Source organism: Chiloscyllium punctatum, chromosome 14 (genome assembly GCF_047496795.1).
Source record: "Chiloscyllium punctatum isolate Juve2018m chromosome 14, sChiPun1.3, whole genome shotgun sequence".
NCBI lineage: Eukaryota > Metazoa > Chordata > Chondrichthyes > Orectolobiformes > Hemiscylliidae > Chiloscyllium > Chiloscyllium punctatum.
Window position 1 is genome coordinate 13,153,860 of NC_092752.1, and position 18,434 is coordinate 13,172,293.

At 40.2% G+C, this 18,434-nt stretch overlaps 1 protein-coding gene across 1 annotated transcript in view; it reads left to right on the top strand.

The window, feature by feature from the left end:
* sgms2a (sphingomyelin synthase 2a) overlaps positions 1-4,370 on the top strand; it is a 77,287-nt gene extending 72,917 nt beyond the window's left edge. Inside the window, exon 8 of the mRNA XM_072583907.1 lies at positions 1,445-4,370. Within this exon, the coding sequence (XP_072440008.1) occupies positions 1,445-1,624 (180 nt within the window). The 3' untranslated portion in view covers positions 1,625-4,370. The remainder of the gene's footprint in view (positions 1-1,444) is intronic.
* Positions 4,371-18,434: the final 14,064 nt, after the last annotated feature.

Below are 18,434 nucleotides of genomic sequence, written 5' to 3' on the forward strand. Positions count from 1 at the left end.
GGTCTAGAGTCACAGGTAGACCCGAACAGGTGGTGTTGGCAGATTTCCTTCCTTGAAGGATATTAGTGCACCATATGGGTTTTTCTGACAATGATTTTGTGATGTTCAGTAGATCCTTAATTCCAGATTTTCTTTTAATTGAATTCAAATTCCACCATCTACTGTGCCAGGATTCAAACCCGGATCCCGAGAACATTACCGAGTTTTTGGATTAATAGCCTACTGGTATCATCGCTACACTATCACCTACCTAGTCTTTCTCCATTTAAATAATATTTGGGTCCTCTATTCATCCTGCTAAAGTGCAAAACCTCAAATTTTCCCATATTATTTTCTGTCTGCCAAGTTTTTGACAACTTACTTAACTTGTCTATATCCTTCTGTAAGCTATGTGTCATCATCACTACTTGCTTTCCCACTTTCTTTATCGTCCACAAACTTGGCAATAGCACAATCACTTCCTTCATTCAAGTCCATAAATATGTAAATAATTGTGGCCCCAGCACTGAGCCCTGTGACACTCCACTAGTTACAGGCTACCCCCTTATCCTTACTCTCTGGAGGTCTCCTATGAGTAGGCCAATTCTCTATCCATACTAATATACTACCCCTAACACCATGGGTTCTTTATTATTTAACCAAATGTACTGGACCTTTATTGAACATCTTATGGACATTCATATATATTACATCTACTTGTTTATCTTTAATTATCCTATTTGTTACCTCCCCAAGGAATTCTAATAAATTTTCCAGGCATGACTTCTCCTTCCTGAAGATTGACAACATTAGAAAATCCCCTTGGAATGTTTTATTAGATGAATTTTAACTATATCTCCAAATAAAAGTTTTTAATGTTTGGATCAACTTATAAATTATAAATAGACCATAAGATAGGCCAGTAGCGCTTAAACCAGGAATAATTTATTCCACATCTTTATAACTACACAGACAAATTTAGACTGATCCAAAACTCCCAACTCTGGGTCAGCTGGCTCATTCTATTAAAGGGACAGCACGCACCTGAACTGCCTACATAATAGTAATAGTAATTGCTTTTCATCCTGTTTCTAAATGTCTGACCTTAATTCTAGACTTTCCAGCCAGGGAGAACACATTCTCCATATCCATCCAGTCAAAACCTTTAAGAATTTTATACATTTCCATGTGATCAACTGTTTACCTATATTCTTAAAATGTCAGCAGGTATTTATTTGTGAGCAACAATGATGTATGATCAACCATGTGTTATGTTGGGGACATTGTGTCTTTAGATTTAGCTGTACAGAGTACTGATGTTTGGCAACGTAACCGGAATATTTGGGTAGTTTTCCATTAGGTTTCCAAGTCTCTGCATCATTGTATTTTTTTTCCTGTTTGAGTGAGTAAATGTACGGTTTTTTTTGTAAGATTTTTTGATTATAAATTCTTGTTTTCTCAACAGACGTTGAAAACCCCCTCACAGACCAATCAATTTTCTCAGGCCTGGTGGTTCCAGGTTTTCCTTTTCTTTGAGAAGAATGTGCATACTTCAGTTCCCTGCTCCTATGTGTGGCCACTTTCTTGGCTTCCAAATTGTCTGAAGTCATCTTGTTGGAGGTATTCTCGGGCTCAAAAGATGTGAGAAGATGGCATGAGTCCCAGTGATCCTCAGTCTTTTCATGCACAGCACCCGATCAAAAGGAAAATATATATATCTATATCTATCTTTTGAGGTTTACATTCACTTCCATCTAATAAGCAAACAATTGAGCACTTTCCAGATGCCATCTTGAACGTAAGCCTAAAGAATCTAGAACAGTGGGGAACCAATGATTTGCAGGCCCAGGTAATTGTTTTTATGAAGTACAACCTACATTTTAAATGCAAGTCTGGCTATAGTGCAATTCTGTGACATTCCTGAAGTGTCAGTTAAATCATGAGTGAAGGCTGCAGATTAAGTCTCACTTGTGATCTAGATAAATAAGGATATACAGTCAAATTCTCTGGAAGAGTAGTTCTGCCACGTTTGAACGTTTCAACTGAAGGAAGGAGTGGAAGTATTGAAATACCAGAGAACTAACAACATGGCTGAGTATATTCTAAGAAGTCTATGCAATATATTATTTTTGCACATTCTTTCATGTATAACTACAACTGTGAATTTGGAATTTCTAAAACCAGGATTCTGGGATGGGAGCATGTAGCACAAGCCAAAAGAAATTAACCAAAAAGGTGTTCATGGGGTCCCATTCTGGCACACTATTGTATATTTGTTTCATGATGAAAATCATTTGTCTAGAATTAAATAGCTTTACTATGTGGAAATGTGAAAATCCTGCATCCCTTCTGCACACTCCCCTTCCCCCAACCCCCTGAAGGTTGTGTGCAAATACACAGATGATGTGAAGCTGAGATCTCTTTTTTAGACTGTGGTTGTGTTCAATGATCTCAACAATTGAGAGACCCCACACTTGGCAGCAATGCTGCTGAGCTACGAGGAGGTCAGCATTCCTACCCCTGACAACTATGTAGAGATTCCTGTTTTTGACTGTGTGCTGATGAATAATACTGGGTAAAACCAACACCAAGACGGTTTTCCACCACTCACCCACTGTGCATTCATGTGGAAAGTAGGCATGTAACTAGAAAGTTATCACGAGAATGAACTTCCAAACTAGTGCTCAGCAATAAAACCCGAGATTGTTGGTGGAAAATAGATGAAAGGGGAAAGGGTGGGAGGATTCAAAGTGCAATATGTAATAGTTTAAAATTCACTTAAATCATTGCCAAAGAAAAAATTAAAGCTGTATTCTTATGGATCAATGTTTTGATGGCAAGGTCCAACAATATTCAACCCAAGAGGTAAATTCTGACAGCAGTTGTGGAATTTATTATTTAATGTCCATAAAGACTCCTGTCAACTTAGACTTTAAATGTTTATATCTGCAATAGTTTTGTTTTCCTGTCACCAGTCATAAAAGTTTAGTTTTGTTTACTAAAATGTAAGTTGCTAGAATTTGTTTTTACCCAAAACACTGGACAGTGTGAAGTGTATTTATGTATAATTATGTATGTCATCTCCAATAACACTGAACCCATACAGATGAAACATTCTAAAGATGAATATTAGGCATGCACTGCATCAGTGTAGCACCTATTTTATTTTGAAGCAGCTTGCTACAATGTTATGGTGTAGTCATTCGTGAAGGAACAATTTATATATCCTAGGCCTTACCATACAAAATCTTAGTCATAATTACATAGAAAACCTATATACAGCATAGAACAACAAGTTTACGGTTGACTTCATGAAAAGTAATGGCATTATATCTTTTTGCATGAGGTGGTGTTGAATGGGTTTGGTGCCTGGTACTGGAGTGAGAAACTGTGGTTTTAGGGGAATGCATTTGGGTCTACCTAACCTTTTGGATACTGCAAACAGCCTGTTTGCCTCTTTGCATAAAGAATAGGATAATATTAAAACTGCACATAAAAGTGAAACTAGAATTGCACATACACACTGTTACAGCATAGAAGTGGATGAGCCCCCCTCCATGTCTATCTCTTGCTCTCCCTTGAAAGCTGCACAGACACACACCAGTATCCTGTTGTGAGGATCTAGCCTTGGAGTTATTTGAAAAATGGTTGGTGACCTTTTCCAATCCTGCCTACCAGTTTTTCTAGTGACTGCCTGCATGGAAATTGTACACTAAGGGCCTTCTCAAAGCTTGGCATCTGTGGGGCTATGTTGTCTGAGAGTTGCTTAGTATTAGAAAAAGGAGATAGCTGTAAGCTCAGGTCTACTACATCTTTGGTCAACTTTTTTGAGTTGAACCTCTGGTCAGCAGTAGTTTGAAAATTGGCATTTTACATAGGATATTGTTTTATGTAATTTGGCTGTAATGGAGTCAGAGTCCACTGGCTGTTTCTCTACTCCTGTAATGTAAAACAAATGCTCTATAGATGCTGCTAGGCTATGATTAACCCTGTGCCCCATTCCTACTCAGCACAGGGTTAAAAGACAGAGACACAGCAGTATAAGCCCAATCCCTTTTAGAACATTTAACTTGATGAAGCTATTGAGTCAAATAGATTTTCCATTCCAAGGAATGCAGGTAATTATAATTTGAATTTTAAGGCTTGATTTGAGTCCCTTGAAGGTTGCACCTTGCCATCATCCCTACCAACAAACAGAAAATGTTTCCAAATCAAATCTTGAAGAAAATTTCAAGACTTTACTACGGGATACAATAACTTGTATTTTTACTATTCAAAAATGCTGATTTCATATTTTAGACAATTTTAATAATCTTGTACCTTGTATTTATCTCTAATTTGTGAATGTTATACACTTGTTTCTATAATCATGGTTTGTCATACAAAATGTAATTGTGTACAATTAAAATAAAATACTTGATTGTTAAAAACTTGTTGGATTGTATGGACTGCATTTAATGAAACAGAATTCTGACAAATTTTAAGCTTTTAGTGGCTTCAGTCTTCTCCATACCTCACTCAAATTCTTTTCTTTTACTGGAATTTGGTTGCTGGTCAATCTCTAATGTGAATTGACAGAGTGGTTTAACTTGTTTACTTTCTCCCACCATCCCCACTCTGCCTCATTTATCACTTCAGACAATGACAGTTGTGCCAAGACCACCCCCCCCCCCCCCCCCCCCCCCCCCCCCCCCATCTCCACTTTTCGCCTTTAAACAACCACAAAACCTCAAACAGATCATTTGTTCATCGCAAACTACCTGGCTTTCAGGACAGTATCATACAACCTTTGTCGTGGTAGATGCTGCAAGACGTGTCAAAATGTCAACATGGATAACATCATTACGCATGGGGACACCTCCCACCATGTATGTTGCAGGTACTCGTGCGTCTCAGCCAACGTTGTCTATCTCATACTGTGCAGGCAAGGATGCCCTGAGGCATGGTGCATTGGCGAGACCAAACAGCTACTACAGCAACAGATGGAATGGACACTGCACAACAATCAGCTGCCAGGAGTGTTCCTTCTCAGTCGGAGAACACTTTAGTGGTCCAGAACATTTTGACCTTCGGGGTCCTTCAGGGAAGGCAACAACGAAAAGTGGCTGAGCAGAGGCTGATAGCCAAGTTCGGTAACCCTGGGGATGGCCTCAACTGGGATTTTGGGTTCATGTCAGACTACAAGTGACCCCATTGCACTACACATGGGCGCATACACATGCGTGCATACACAGACTCGTGCAGACCCTCTCTCCTGTGCTCACACCCCTTTTACACTCAGTCACTCTCTTAGCCACTCAACCACCATTTCCCCCCCCACCCCCATACACACCCACACACGTTTGTGGGGTGAATTTGTATTTGCACTGTTACCTTTTACTTTGCTCAAAAACTGCATGAATCCTTATAAGAATCTGTAAGTCAGTTTTTTTTAAAGATTAGAATCAGTCTGACCATTGTGGCACAGACAGCCATACACAGGGCAGCTCACACCTTCAATATGTTATCTGGGCTGTCATAGTGCCAATTGTTAAAGTTACATTCTCAAGTGAACTTTTAAAAAAACGTTTTGCAATTAACATTTCAAAAAACTGAAACCAACCTGGTCGTTCTAAAGATTGAGGGACTTAACAAATAATCCGGGTCTTTTTCAATATATAAGTTCAGTTGCATCACGCTGTGGACTTTTGCTTTAGATTCTGTGTCTTGTGATCTTATGTTCCATGGCCACCTGATGAAGGAGCAACATTCCAAAAGCTAGTGCTTCCAAATAAACCTGTTGGACTATAACGTGGTGTTGTGATTTTTAACTTTGTCCACCCCAGTCCAACACTGGCATCTCCAAATCATATTTTCGTTGAAGCTAAATCACAGCCAAGATCAGATACCCACATTCCTCTTTCCAGTGTGTGGATCAAACGCTGAAAGGATCTCTTCTATGGTTTAACAGTGGAGTAGAGAGTTAATTTCTGATGGAATATTCATCAGTGTTTGTGGGCTATTTATTTTGATCATGTGTGAAGACTGAGCATTATCTTTGAGCTTCTAATCAAGCTACACAAGTAAAATTTGTTTGACTGAAAGTATGTTTTCACCTTTATAAGGTACATCTTATTTAATTAAATCCACACATTTTAAGCATTAGTTGAGAACAGCAAGGTAGAAAGTACCCCACCCTGGCCCCTGCTGCCTCCCAGTATCTGAGAAAGTGCTGCTCCACTACTATAGTTAGGTGGAAAGAAAGAAGAAAAAAAAGGAAAGGGGGAAAAAAAGAGAAGGTGCTGCTCTAGTTTAATGAGCTGACCAGCACAAAATATCCATTGGCTTTCTTCTCCTAGGACCATCTGACCTAATGGGGCTTTAGCTTGTCTGTTTTCACAGGACTTAGTAGGTCAAAAAGTCCTGAGTGGGCAGAATATCTCTCCAGATTCTATGAAGTAACACTTAGCCAGCAGAGTGGCTGAAGTTCTGTGAACCTTAAGGGCTCTGGAGAAAAAAGAATTTGAAGGTTTAACCCAGGCTTGATTTTCCATTAAAAACAAAATATTGGAGGTGCTGGAAATTTGAAATTAGAATAGAAAATTCCAGTGTAACTCAGCAGGAATAGTCATATGGGATTTGACCTGAACTCTGCTTCTCTTTGGACAGATGCTGCTAGACCTGCTGAGTTGCTGTTCTGATTTTCCATTGTTTGATCTTGGAGTGACAGTAGCATTGCTTACTGACTTACCCTTTCTAGTCACAAGAGGAAAGTCAACACAAGTTAGTCAGTACTTTGTGTGGTGTGGGCCAAGATAGGAGAAGGCCTTTCAGCCTCTAAGTTTGTTGTTCCATTAAGTTAGAGGGCTGATATATACCTTAACTCCATCTGTTCATCTTGGATCCCTAATCTTTAGCACCCTTATGGAACAAAATCCTACATTCAGTTCAGATATTTGCATTTTCACCAGTTTTCAGGATGCAAATGTAATCCAGAAAACAACATGTAGTACATGGCACCTTTCAGTTCACAGACTGTTGCAAGATATTCCAGTATCAGTTAATTAGTCCTGCAGTTAATGTTGTTTTATACTCCACTGCAGCAGTGGATTGGCAAACTGTAAGAGCGGTGGGAGGTTGGGTTATTAAATATATTCAAAGTTGAGTTAGATTCTTGTGATTTATTTACTCCATGGGAAATGGGCATCACTGGGTGGCCAGCATTTATTGCCTGTCCATAGTTGCCATTGAGAAGGTGGTGGTGAGCTGCCTTATTGAGTCATGTGCTGTAGGTGGATCCACAAAACCTTCAGGAGTGGTATTCCAGAATTTTAATCCATTGACACTGAAATAATGGCAATTATATTTCCAAATCAAGATGGTGAGTGGCTTGGATAGTAACTTGCAAGGTTTGGTGTTTCCATCTATCTGCTGCCCTTGACCTTCCAGATGGAAGTGGTCATGGATTTGGAAGTTGCCACCTAAAGATCTTTGAGTTTCTGACTGTATCTTGTAGAAGGTACCTACTGGTGGACTAAGTGGATATTTGTGGATGTGCGAATCAGGTGGGCTGCTTTATCCTGAATAGTGTCAAACTTCTGGACTGTTGTTAGAGCTGCACCCATCCAGGTAAGCAGGTAAGATGCCATCACCCTCCTAATTTGTGCCTTGTAGATGGTGAACAGTATTAGGGAGTCGAAGTGAGTTACTCACTTCAGTATTCCTGGCCTCTGACCTGCTGTTGTAGCCACATGTAGGAAAAACCCATCTAGTTCATTTATGCTCTTTAGGGAAGGGAATTGCCATCCTTGCCCGCTCTGGCCTACATGTGACTTCAGACCCACAGCAATGTGGTTGATTCTTAACCATGTTCTGTGCAATTAGGGATGGGCAATAAATGCCTGGCCAGTGATGTCCTCGCGCTATGAATGGATTTAAAAGAAAAGACTATTTATATGGCAAGTCCAGTTGAGCTCCTGGTCAATGGTAACCTCCAAGATGATGATAGTGGGGGATTCAGTGACGGTAATGCCACTGAATATCACTTCACAAAAGTAAGAATGATTAAAACAAGTGGCGGAGGGTTAAAGGGGTATTGATTCCATGCAAGTTGGGAAGTCAGCTCCAACTGGCATTTTCCAACTGGGTTTTGAAGTTAAGAGTTTGTGACTCCAAGGCAATAATCTATCACTTGAGCCAAGATTGGACCTTTAAATCTATCTCTAGTCTTGTGCCTTAAATATCAGAGGGCCTATTCAGCAGGAAAGCAAATGCTCAAAGACAACACATTATTGCAGCAGTTGTGTTTAAACTGGAGCACTGCAAACGCAGTAACAAAGGGACCTTGGTACAAAGGTAAAGGTCTGGTTATTAAACGTATAACATTTGATAATCAGTTACCTTATACTTCTTAGGTATCCATATTCAGAATGAAATTGAAGCCACTCACATCCTTGTAAGAGATGGAAGAGTTGATTTTCTGACATTCTATATATGAGCTGGAAATGCAAATTTGTAAGTGGCCACATAAGAAGAAACAATTATTTGGACAGTGGGTAGGACATGTAAGCATCCATAAATAAGATTTAGATAGATGACAAAAAGGATTAACACAATATACACTTTTCTCCCTTTTAGCTCCTGCACCTGGAATTGGGAAGCCTGCTGTACTACTCCCCACTGAGATCAGCTCATTTAGAAAGACAATGATCCCACATACTGGAATTCTTATGCTGTCCTGTGCTTAAATATTTAAACATTGGCTACTAACATAAAGTTAGGAAAAGTATTTATCCATTTCAATTCAGTTGTTGCTTCTGAATAAAGATATAATCAGCTCTTAAACTCTGCTTTTTTTTTGTTTGACTTATCAACAGAATGTCGTCAAACAGATGTGCAAATGAAGCATACTGTAAGTGGAAAAATATTCGCACAAAGAATACTTACAACATCCAAAGGTTACAAAGTATCTTTTGTGCAGAATTAATTTTGCTTTGGAACAACAGTGTACTGTGATAAATGTAAGCTTCTGGTAATTTGAACAAGTAGATTTTATTTTACTGTGAAAAGTTGCTGACTCACGGCAGTAATTTCACTTTACAATGTCTTTTTTTTTAAATTGTTATCAACGGCTGCTTCAGTGACTAAAGAAGGCAGATTTAGCACAAATGGAAACTTCCAGAAGCCGCCTCCATGGGCAGGAATTTCATTGTCCACCGAATGGACCTATTTGTCCAGCTTTTACAAAAAGATGTCAACATTTGGGGAAAGTGCCACTTATTAGCAAACAGTGGTTCTTTCCCACATTTGTCTGTTCAGAAGGCATTGACTTATGTTGGCACACAGATCCATATCCACTCCTAAAATTTCTTTCCAGAAAGGTGATTTGTGCTTTCACCCATTTATTTGAGGGGGAGCAAAACAAAAAAATGCCTTCCATATTGGAATACTGGACCTTTGTGTATTCATTTGATGAGCACAGTTCTAAGTCTGTAAAGTGTCCAACTGAAAATTGGGTCAGGCCACAGGCTCTGCTTGGGTTTTCTAATTGTGAATGTTGTCCTCAGTTGGAGGTGGTTCTCTAAGAGGGGATAGGCGTCTTGCCTACATCTTTTTGAGTACTGGCAGAAGTTGAGTTGCCATGCATGGAGTAAGGTACAGGCCACCTCTGCTAAGATTTTGTAGCTGCAGATGTTGCTTAATCAGAGACTATCACTGAAAAAATAAGTTTAATTTTGAAAATAAAAACTAATTTGGAGCTTGGAATTTGAAAATCCTGATAGCCAGTTGGTGAAGGATGAAATCAGACCCCAACTATGCTCACTAAAAGTGAAATTTTACAAGTACATAACTTCAAACTCAACACTCCCTCAGTGTCATTTACACTCTTCTGCAAATCAAATTAACTTTGAAAACGAGGTGAACTAATTAACTAAGTAACTAACCCTTAAAAGGGGAGAGTGTATGCAGTTTTTTTTTTAACCATCATTTATTTTATTCAACAAATCCCCAGTGCCTAGTGATAGCCTCCTTTCTTGCTGAGTTTATGGTGATTAGTTGTCACTTAGTCTGCAGAGGGTACAGACCTTGGTAATATGCAGCATTGCTTATGTCTCTTCATTAGTTCATAAAGAGTTTGTACTGGGGCCTTAGCAGAAGAGATTGGATGACAGAAACGTCTGAATTTCTGTATTATTCTGCACATGTTGACTCCAGAAATTGTTATGGATTTCATCAAATACTGACAATTTCACAATCTTTAATGATAAGTAGTACTAATAAGCTCAAAAACAATTATGATAGAATATATTTGTATCTATATTTTGAGGGCATGTCAGCCACGTAGTATACAGTATTAGTGACAGCATCTCATTTGGCCAATGAATTATTGCTCATAATTAAGAAATTAAATTTTGGACATTGTTGTTTCCTATGGCTTCTTCTGTTCTCCATACAAGCTGAGGCCTGTCTTTTAAACAATGTTTATTAATAATAGGTACATGAAGCTGATCAGCTGAGCTCCATGTTCTGATCTACATTAGTTCCAACCATCCAGCAGATCCTATCACATAACTACATAGGGCACCATTACATCACAACACATCTCCGAGGCTCAGTTACATCCTCATTAAATCCCATCTCTTTGACAGTTAATTATTCTGCTAGCATTACATTAACAAGATACAGCAGACTCTGCATAAAGTCTGGGTTGCTCGCTAATTATAACAGTTCCCCTTTGGTTTAAGATGGTAATTTAAAATGGAAGACAATGCATAAGAAATTGCCAATAGAACACACATCTGTTTAATAACCATGCCCATTCATTCATTACTTATATGTTTCAAAATGGATACAATCGGGCCCAAAATAAATCAGATTACCATTAAATTGTTTCTGCTACTGTCAATCATCACAAGCATCTGTCTCCTTCTTATCCTTCTTCTTTTAATTTGTCTAGAAAGTCAAGTATTAGCCAATAAAATTCAGACCTGGCCCCATAAATGGTATGATATGTTATATTTTGCAAATAGATGATCTATATTCTGGTGTGTCAACTAACTGAACGTGCTATTTATTAGAAAGACAGTAATTGTACATGGACATTTTGTACCCAATTGTGAATCGTGAACATTTTGATGTGATAACTCAACAAACACACTTAGTAGGGGTGCCAATATGCATAGCTCATGCTCCCTGTGTCTTTATAAATAATTCTCACAGTCACCTAAACCAACCACTGATACTCTAGCAAATGCCAATATAGTCCTAGGTTGACATCTCTTCAGAAAATATCATGATAATGTTACACTCACTAGTATGAGCTAATAACAATATTGTGCAATATAATGGTATCAAATATTTCAATTACTTTGGGAATGCTAAAGATTTTTTAATTAATTCAGGCTTTTCTAAGTAGAAATAAGGATTTCGGGTGAGTAACCGAGAGACCTGTGAACAACCTGTACTCTTCCAATCCTGGCTGTTGAGCATCTCGGGCCTCCATTGGTGGCTATGCTCAGCATACAGGCACCCCAAGATTTGCCTGCATTCTCTAAATCTCTCAACCTTTCCTGTTTGAAAATAAACCTTTAACACACCTCTTTGATCAATCTTTTGCTCATCGCTTGAAAATCTACTCATTTGGCTTGGTGTCAAATTTGATTTGATACCGCTCCTATGAAGTGCCTTGGGATATTTTACAACATTATAAGGTGCAATACAAATTCAAGTTGCTGTAGCTAAGAATAGGGCAATAAGTCCAAACCTAAAGGGACCATGCTACACAATATCAGAAACAAAAGTTATATTTATAGTACTTTTAGTTTTGGATGTGTAGTGATACACATCTGGGGTAGGTGGGACTTGATCCGTACCTTCCAGGCCAGAGGTAGGAACACTACCACTCAACTCAAGAGTCCTAAATCACATTGTGATTATAATATTGAGGAATGACAGTACATTTTTGAAACTGTAAAAAATATTGCAGCTTGCCATATTACAATTCGAGATTCCTCCTACACTGGTGTTGTCATCCTTTAACACTGGGATATGATTTGACGAGTGATGGCCAGAATTCCAATTTGTTCCTTTGTGTGAGATCTTTTGTGGATAGGGTGGTAGAGTGGTATTAACATTAGCATTCAGCTACGATTTTACTGAATAAGAGAATAGACTTAATGGACCACAGACCTTAGACCCTCTTATCAATGCTTTCAGGAAGTCAACTGCAGTACTTATCTCCTTTAAGGAGGTGAGGGGTTGGGAGGAGTCATATGACCTGCTAATCCAATCAAGGATGGAGTGAAGAATCTGAAGGTGGTATGCAGACTTCCCCAGTAGTTGAATTGAAGAGGAAGGGATGTAAAGATCATGTAATGTGCTCAGTAAATAAGTGTTATTAGTTGTATTTAATCGTTGCACTTTATAAATTAACTAGCACAGCCAAACTTTGAACTACATACATCAGTATATTAAACACCCCTGAGGCACCATACTCACAGACTCCTCAAAATAATTCCCTGTATCTGTGAGTAATAATACATTTACCATACTCATGCTCGATCGAATTCCTTCAAAGATCATTGGAACAAATAGAACTATAGAAAAGCTACAACTAGAGGCCATTGGAAATAAATTATTCAGCCCATTGTGTCTGCACCAGCTCAACAAACTAGACACCCACTATAATCCCACTTAACAGCAGGTGGTCTATAGCCCTATAGGTTACAGGTGCAGAAACAGGTTCCTTTTAAATGAGTTTCCACTTCAACACCGTACTGGGCAGAGAATTCCAGCCACCCCACTACCCTCTGGGTGAAAAAAAACTTTCTCAAGGCCCCTCAAATCTTTCTACCAATCATCTTAAAACTTTGGAGTTCACAGGCTGTGGTCATCAAAATCTATATACAAATGAATAAGTACAAGAGACCAAGTGGCCTCATTCTACTTTTGTTCTGCAGTTCAGTAAGATCATGGCTGATCTCATTACTCAGCATTCCAGCCTTGCCCTGGTTATCTTTCACCCCCTTGCCTATCAAGAATCTATTTACCTCTGCCTTAACAAACCTGTTGGACTATAACCTGGTACAGTGTGATTTTTAACTTTGTCCAACCCAGTCCAACTCCAGCTCCTTCACATCATTAAAAATATTCAATATTTCTGCTGCCTTTTGAGGAAGAGAGTTCCAAAAAACTTCCAGCCCTCTGTGAGAAAGAATTCCTTCCTATCTCTGTCTTAAATGAGTGATATCCTATTTTTCAACAGTGATCTCTGGTTCTAGATTCTTTTATTTTTAGCTGCTATAGACTCTCCCAACCACTCTTCCTGGCAATTTGCTTAATTGCTGGGAGGATTTAGTCACTTCACTTAAATGTCTTTTTCTGAAGTTCTCTCATTTTCTGTTCATCACCCAGAAGGAAAGCAAAATAGTAAAACTGGCACATGAGACATAGTGGTTCAACTTGTCTTGTATATTTCAAAACATAGAACCAGTAAATTGATTTCCAAGTGTTAGTATTTTTGCTCTCCAGACAATTATATTCATAACGATACTAAAATTTTCAAATCTGCATCAATCTGCATAGCTCACAAACATCAATAGGCAACCTGATACACCTGGGTTATAATGCAACCCTTGACATTGTGGTGGCACAGCAACTCTTAGAGTTGACAGTCACGTTGTGATATGAATTTTCAGGAATATTTCGTACAACACATATTAACATACTGCTGAATAATAGTTGAGTACACATCATCATAGGAAGTGGCGTAAGTTAACATGTGGCATAGTAGTTGGAGCAAGATTCATATGCAAGTAATAGTTATACAGAATGAAGTGCTCTCCTAGAATCCTTCAATTACAAATCCTTTATTTAGATTACTGTCAGTCATTGGCAGAGTGTTTAGCAGTTATTTTTAATTGACCTGTTCAGACAAGTTATGACACACCTCTTAGACCTGAAACTGGACCGCCCAGAGGTAGGGATACTACCACTGCTCCCCAATAGGTGTTGCAACACATTTTACCGTCACACAGGTAGTTGCAGGTTTAGTTATGTTCCAGCCCTCAGAGTGATTGCTACGTGTGTGTTAAAAACCTAATATCATATAACAAGTTCCTACCTCGTCATTCATTCCTCTTTCATTGTCTTTTTAAGTTTTAGTTCTGGCTTCCATCCATTACAGATACCATGTGGAAACCAACATACAGTGTGATCTAGTGAGCTGGGAGTAAGAGCAGGTCCATTGACAGTTAACCCAGTTTTAATCTATATCCATCAAATGAGAAGCTTGTGTCAATGTAGTGAGTGGTGTTACCATCTTCCTGTTTATAACACTGAGATTCAGCTTCATTTTTTGCCATTTTCAATGGGGGAAGTATTGGTCAATCAGAAATTCACTGTAGTACATTCCATGAAAGGCTGATTACACTGCCAGCACTGAAACTGGTGTTAAAATGATGTAAAACACAAAACAAATTAAATGGGGTCAAGGCGAAATAATATCCTTTCTGCCATCAGCGCAAAGTTCAGCAATCTCTCTTCCTTTTAATAACTTGAAAGTGTTAGCTTCTCAGTAGGAATATTGTAGATTTACAGGGTAGGGTGTAGGTTTGCTCACTGAGCTGTAGGTTTGATATCCAGACGTTTCATTACCTGGCGAGGTAACATCATCAGTGGTGACCTCCAAGTGAAGCGAAGCTGTTGTCTCCTGCTTTCTATTTATATCTTTCTCCTGGATGGGGTTCCTGGGGTTTGTGATGATGTCATTTCCTGTTCATTTTCTGAGGGGTTGATAGATGGTATCTAGATCTATGTGTTTTGTTTATGGCGTTGTGGTTGGAGTGCCAGGCCTCTAGGAATTCTCTGGCATGTCTTCGCTTAGCCTGTCCCAGGGTAGATGTGTTGTTCCAGTCGAAATGGTGGTTTTTTCATCCATGTGTAGGGCTAAGAGGGAGAGAGGGTCATGTCTTTTTGTGGCTAGCTGCTGTTCGTGTATCCTGGTGGCTAACTTTCTTCCTGTTTGTCCTATGTAGTGTTTGTGACAGTCCTTGCATGGTACTTTGTAGATGACATTGGTTTTGTCCATAGGTTGTACTGGGCCTTTTAAGTTTGTTAGTTTTTGTTTGAGAGTGTTGGTGGGTTTGTGTGCTACTAGGATTCCGAGGGGTCTTAGTAGTCTGGCTGTCATTTCTGAAACTTCTTTGATATATGGTAAGGTGGTTAGGGTTTCTGGCTGTGTTTGGTCTGCTTGTCGTGGTTTGTTCTTGAGGAATCTGCAGACTGTATTTTTTGAGTATCCGTTCACCACAAACCCCAGGAACCCCATTCAGGACAAACATATAAGTAGAAAGCAGGAGACAACAGCTTCGCTTCACTTGGAGGTCACCACTGATGATGTTACCTAGCCAGGTAATGAAATGTCTGGATATCAAACGTATAGCTCAGCGAGCAAACCTACACCCTAAACCTCAACCTGAGCTACAAACCTTCACTAATCTTGCATTGTAGATTTGCGTTCCTTCTAGGTAATGGGCACATAAAATCTAACCTGTGCTGTAAAAATTGCATACTATCTGAAAACAATGGGGTTTAGATTATTCAGTGTAAACCTGAAATAAGGACAGTGTTTTTATTGCTGTTGCTGTTATACATTGCCACCTACTGGCTAAAATGAGCTACAGCAAAACTTCCATGTGAAAATCTACTTTTCTCCTAACTTTTGCAAAGATTTTAATCCACTTAATTTAAATGTTTCAATGAGTTGGACATTGGAGTTTGAAACAGAACCCTCAAGCTTGCTCCACCATACAATAGGACCAATCGCAGTCTCAGATTAGAGTGGTGCTGGAAAAGTACATCAGGTTAGGCAGCGTCCAAGGAGCAGGAAAATCAACATTTCAGACAAAAGCCCATCATCAAGAAAGCCCTGCCATATCATCACTATTCCTGTTGAAAGGCTTTTGCCCGAAACGTTGATTTTCCTGCTCCTCTGATGCTGCCTGACCTGCTGTGTTTTTCCAGCACCACTCTAATCTTGACTCTAAGCTCCAGTACCTGCAGTACCCACTTCCGTCTGATTGCAGTCTCACTCCACCTACCCCTTGTTGATCACCAGTCTATCAATTGAGTCATCAAGATGGCAGTGGAGTAGGGCTCCTGAGCTGGGGCTCCTCCGCTCTGACCGCTTTTCTTTTATTTACCTCTTGTCCTGAGCTTGAACGGCACTGGCAGTGGTGAGGAATCCCAGCACGGACTTGAGCGAACCCAGCGTGGACTTCATAGTGGTGGCAAGCGGTCCCAGCACAAACACTGTGGTGGCAACAAATGGGCCCAATGTAGAACTCATGGCAGTGAGGAGTGAGTCCCTACTTACTTTTCCAGAGTGAGCATGGGATCTGCCAATGGAATCGGCAGCTGCTACATGAGTGGAGGTGACATTGGCTAGGTAGGCTCAGCAGCAAAGTTTGGCACTTGAGGATTGTCATTGGTTGAGCCCGGCACTGATCGCAGCTAGGCGGTGATGAAAAGACATCACAGCAACATCGACAAAGTGGGTCCAGCGGTGAGAGATGCAACTCTGATATTGGTGGGTCCAGTGCAGATGGCGGCTAGGAAGTGTCAAAGCAGAATCAGCTCAGTGATGAAAGATGGCGCCCAAAGAGTGGCAACATCAGCATTTATGTAGATGGCAGTAGGGCTGGGGGGGGGGGGGGGGGGGGGGTGGCACAGGTGTCATTGATGATGAGCTAGCTCACAACTAATGTACTCTCTTTACACTTGATGTTTCTTTTTTTTCTTCATTAGAGTCATAGACCAAGCATATATAGCAAGGAAATATACCCTTCAGTCCAACTTGTCCATGATAGATATCCTAAATTAATCTAGTCCCATTTGCCAAAACTTGGCCCATATCCATCCAAACCCTTCCTACTCATGTACCCATCAGATGCCTTTTAAATGCTGTAATTGTACCAGCCGCCACCACTTCCTCTAGTAGCTCATTCCATACACGCTCCACTATCTGTGTGAAAGAATTGCCCCTTAGGTCCCTTTTAAAGCTTTTTTCCTCTCACTTGAAACTTATGCACTCCAGTTTTGGACTCCCCCATCCTGGGAAAAAGATCTTTCTTGGACTGAAAGTACTAACTTGGATTGAAAGTTGGTTGGCTGACAGAAAACAAAGAGTAGTGATAAATGGCTCCATTTTGGAATGGTACCAGTGGGGTACCGCAGGACCGCAGCTTTTTACAATATATATTAATGATATAGAAGATGGTATTAGTAATAACATTAGCAAATTTGCTGATGATACTAAACTGGGTGGCAGGGTTAAATGTGAGGAGGATGTTAGGAGATTACAGGGTGACCTGGACAGGTTAGGTGAGTGGTCAGATACATGGCAGATGCAGTTTAATGTGGATAAATGTATGGTTATCCACTTTGGTGGCAAGAAAAGGAAAGCAGATTACTACCTATATGGAATCAATTTAGGTAAAGGGGCAGTACAAAGAGATCTGGGTGTTCTTGTACACCAGTCAATGAAGGTAAGCATGCAGGTACAGCAGGTAGTGAAGAAGGCTAATAGCATGCTGGCCTTTATAATAAGAGGGATTGAGTATAGAAGCAAAGAGGTTCTTCTGCAGCTGTACAGGGCCCTGGTGACCACACCTGGAGTATTGTGTGCAGTTCTAGTCTCCAAATTTGAGGAAAGACATTCTGGCTATGGAGGGAGTGCAGCGTAGGTTCACGAGATCAATTCATGGAATGGCGGGACTACCTTACACTGAAAGACTGGAGCGACTGGGCTTGTATATGCTTGAGTTTAGAAGACTGAGAGGGGATCTGATTGAGACATATAAGATTATTAAAGGATTGGACACTCTGGAGGCTGGAAACATGTTTCCGCTGATGGGCGAGTGCCGAATGCCGAACCAGAGGACACAGGTTAAAAATACGGGGTAGACCATTTAGGACAGAGATGAGGAGAAACTTCTTCACCCAGAGAGTGGTGGCTGTGTGGAATGCTCTGCCCCAGAGGGCAGTGGAGGCCCAGTCTCTGGATTCATTTAAGAAAGAGTTGGATAGAGCTCTCAAGGATAGTGGAGTCAAGGGTTATGGAGATAAGGCAGGAACAGGATACTGATTAGGAATGATCAGCCATGATCATATTGAATGGTGGTGCAGACTCGAAGGGCAGAATGGCCTATCCTGCACCTATTGTCTATCAATCATTGACCCTAGAATGTAAGGCACATTTCACCAGACAAGGAACCCCGCCCCCGGTCTATGATTGACAGGGAAGAGAACCCCGCCCCCTGAGCGATGATTGACAGGGAAGGGAACCCTGCCCCCTAAGCTATGATTGACAAGGAAGGGAAGCCCGCCCCCTGAGCTATGATTGACAAGGAAGGGAAGCCCGCCCCCTGAGCTATGATTGACAGTGTAAGAAACCCCGCCTCCGAGGCCATGATTGA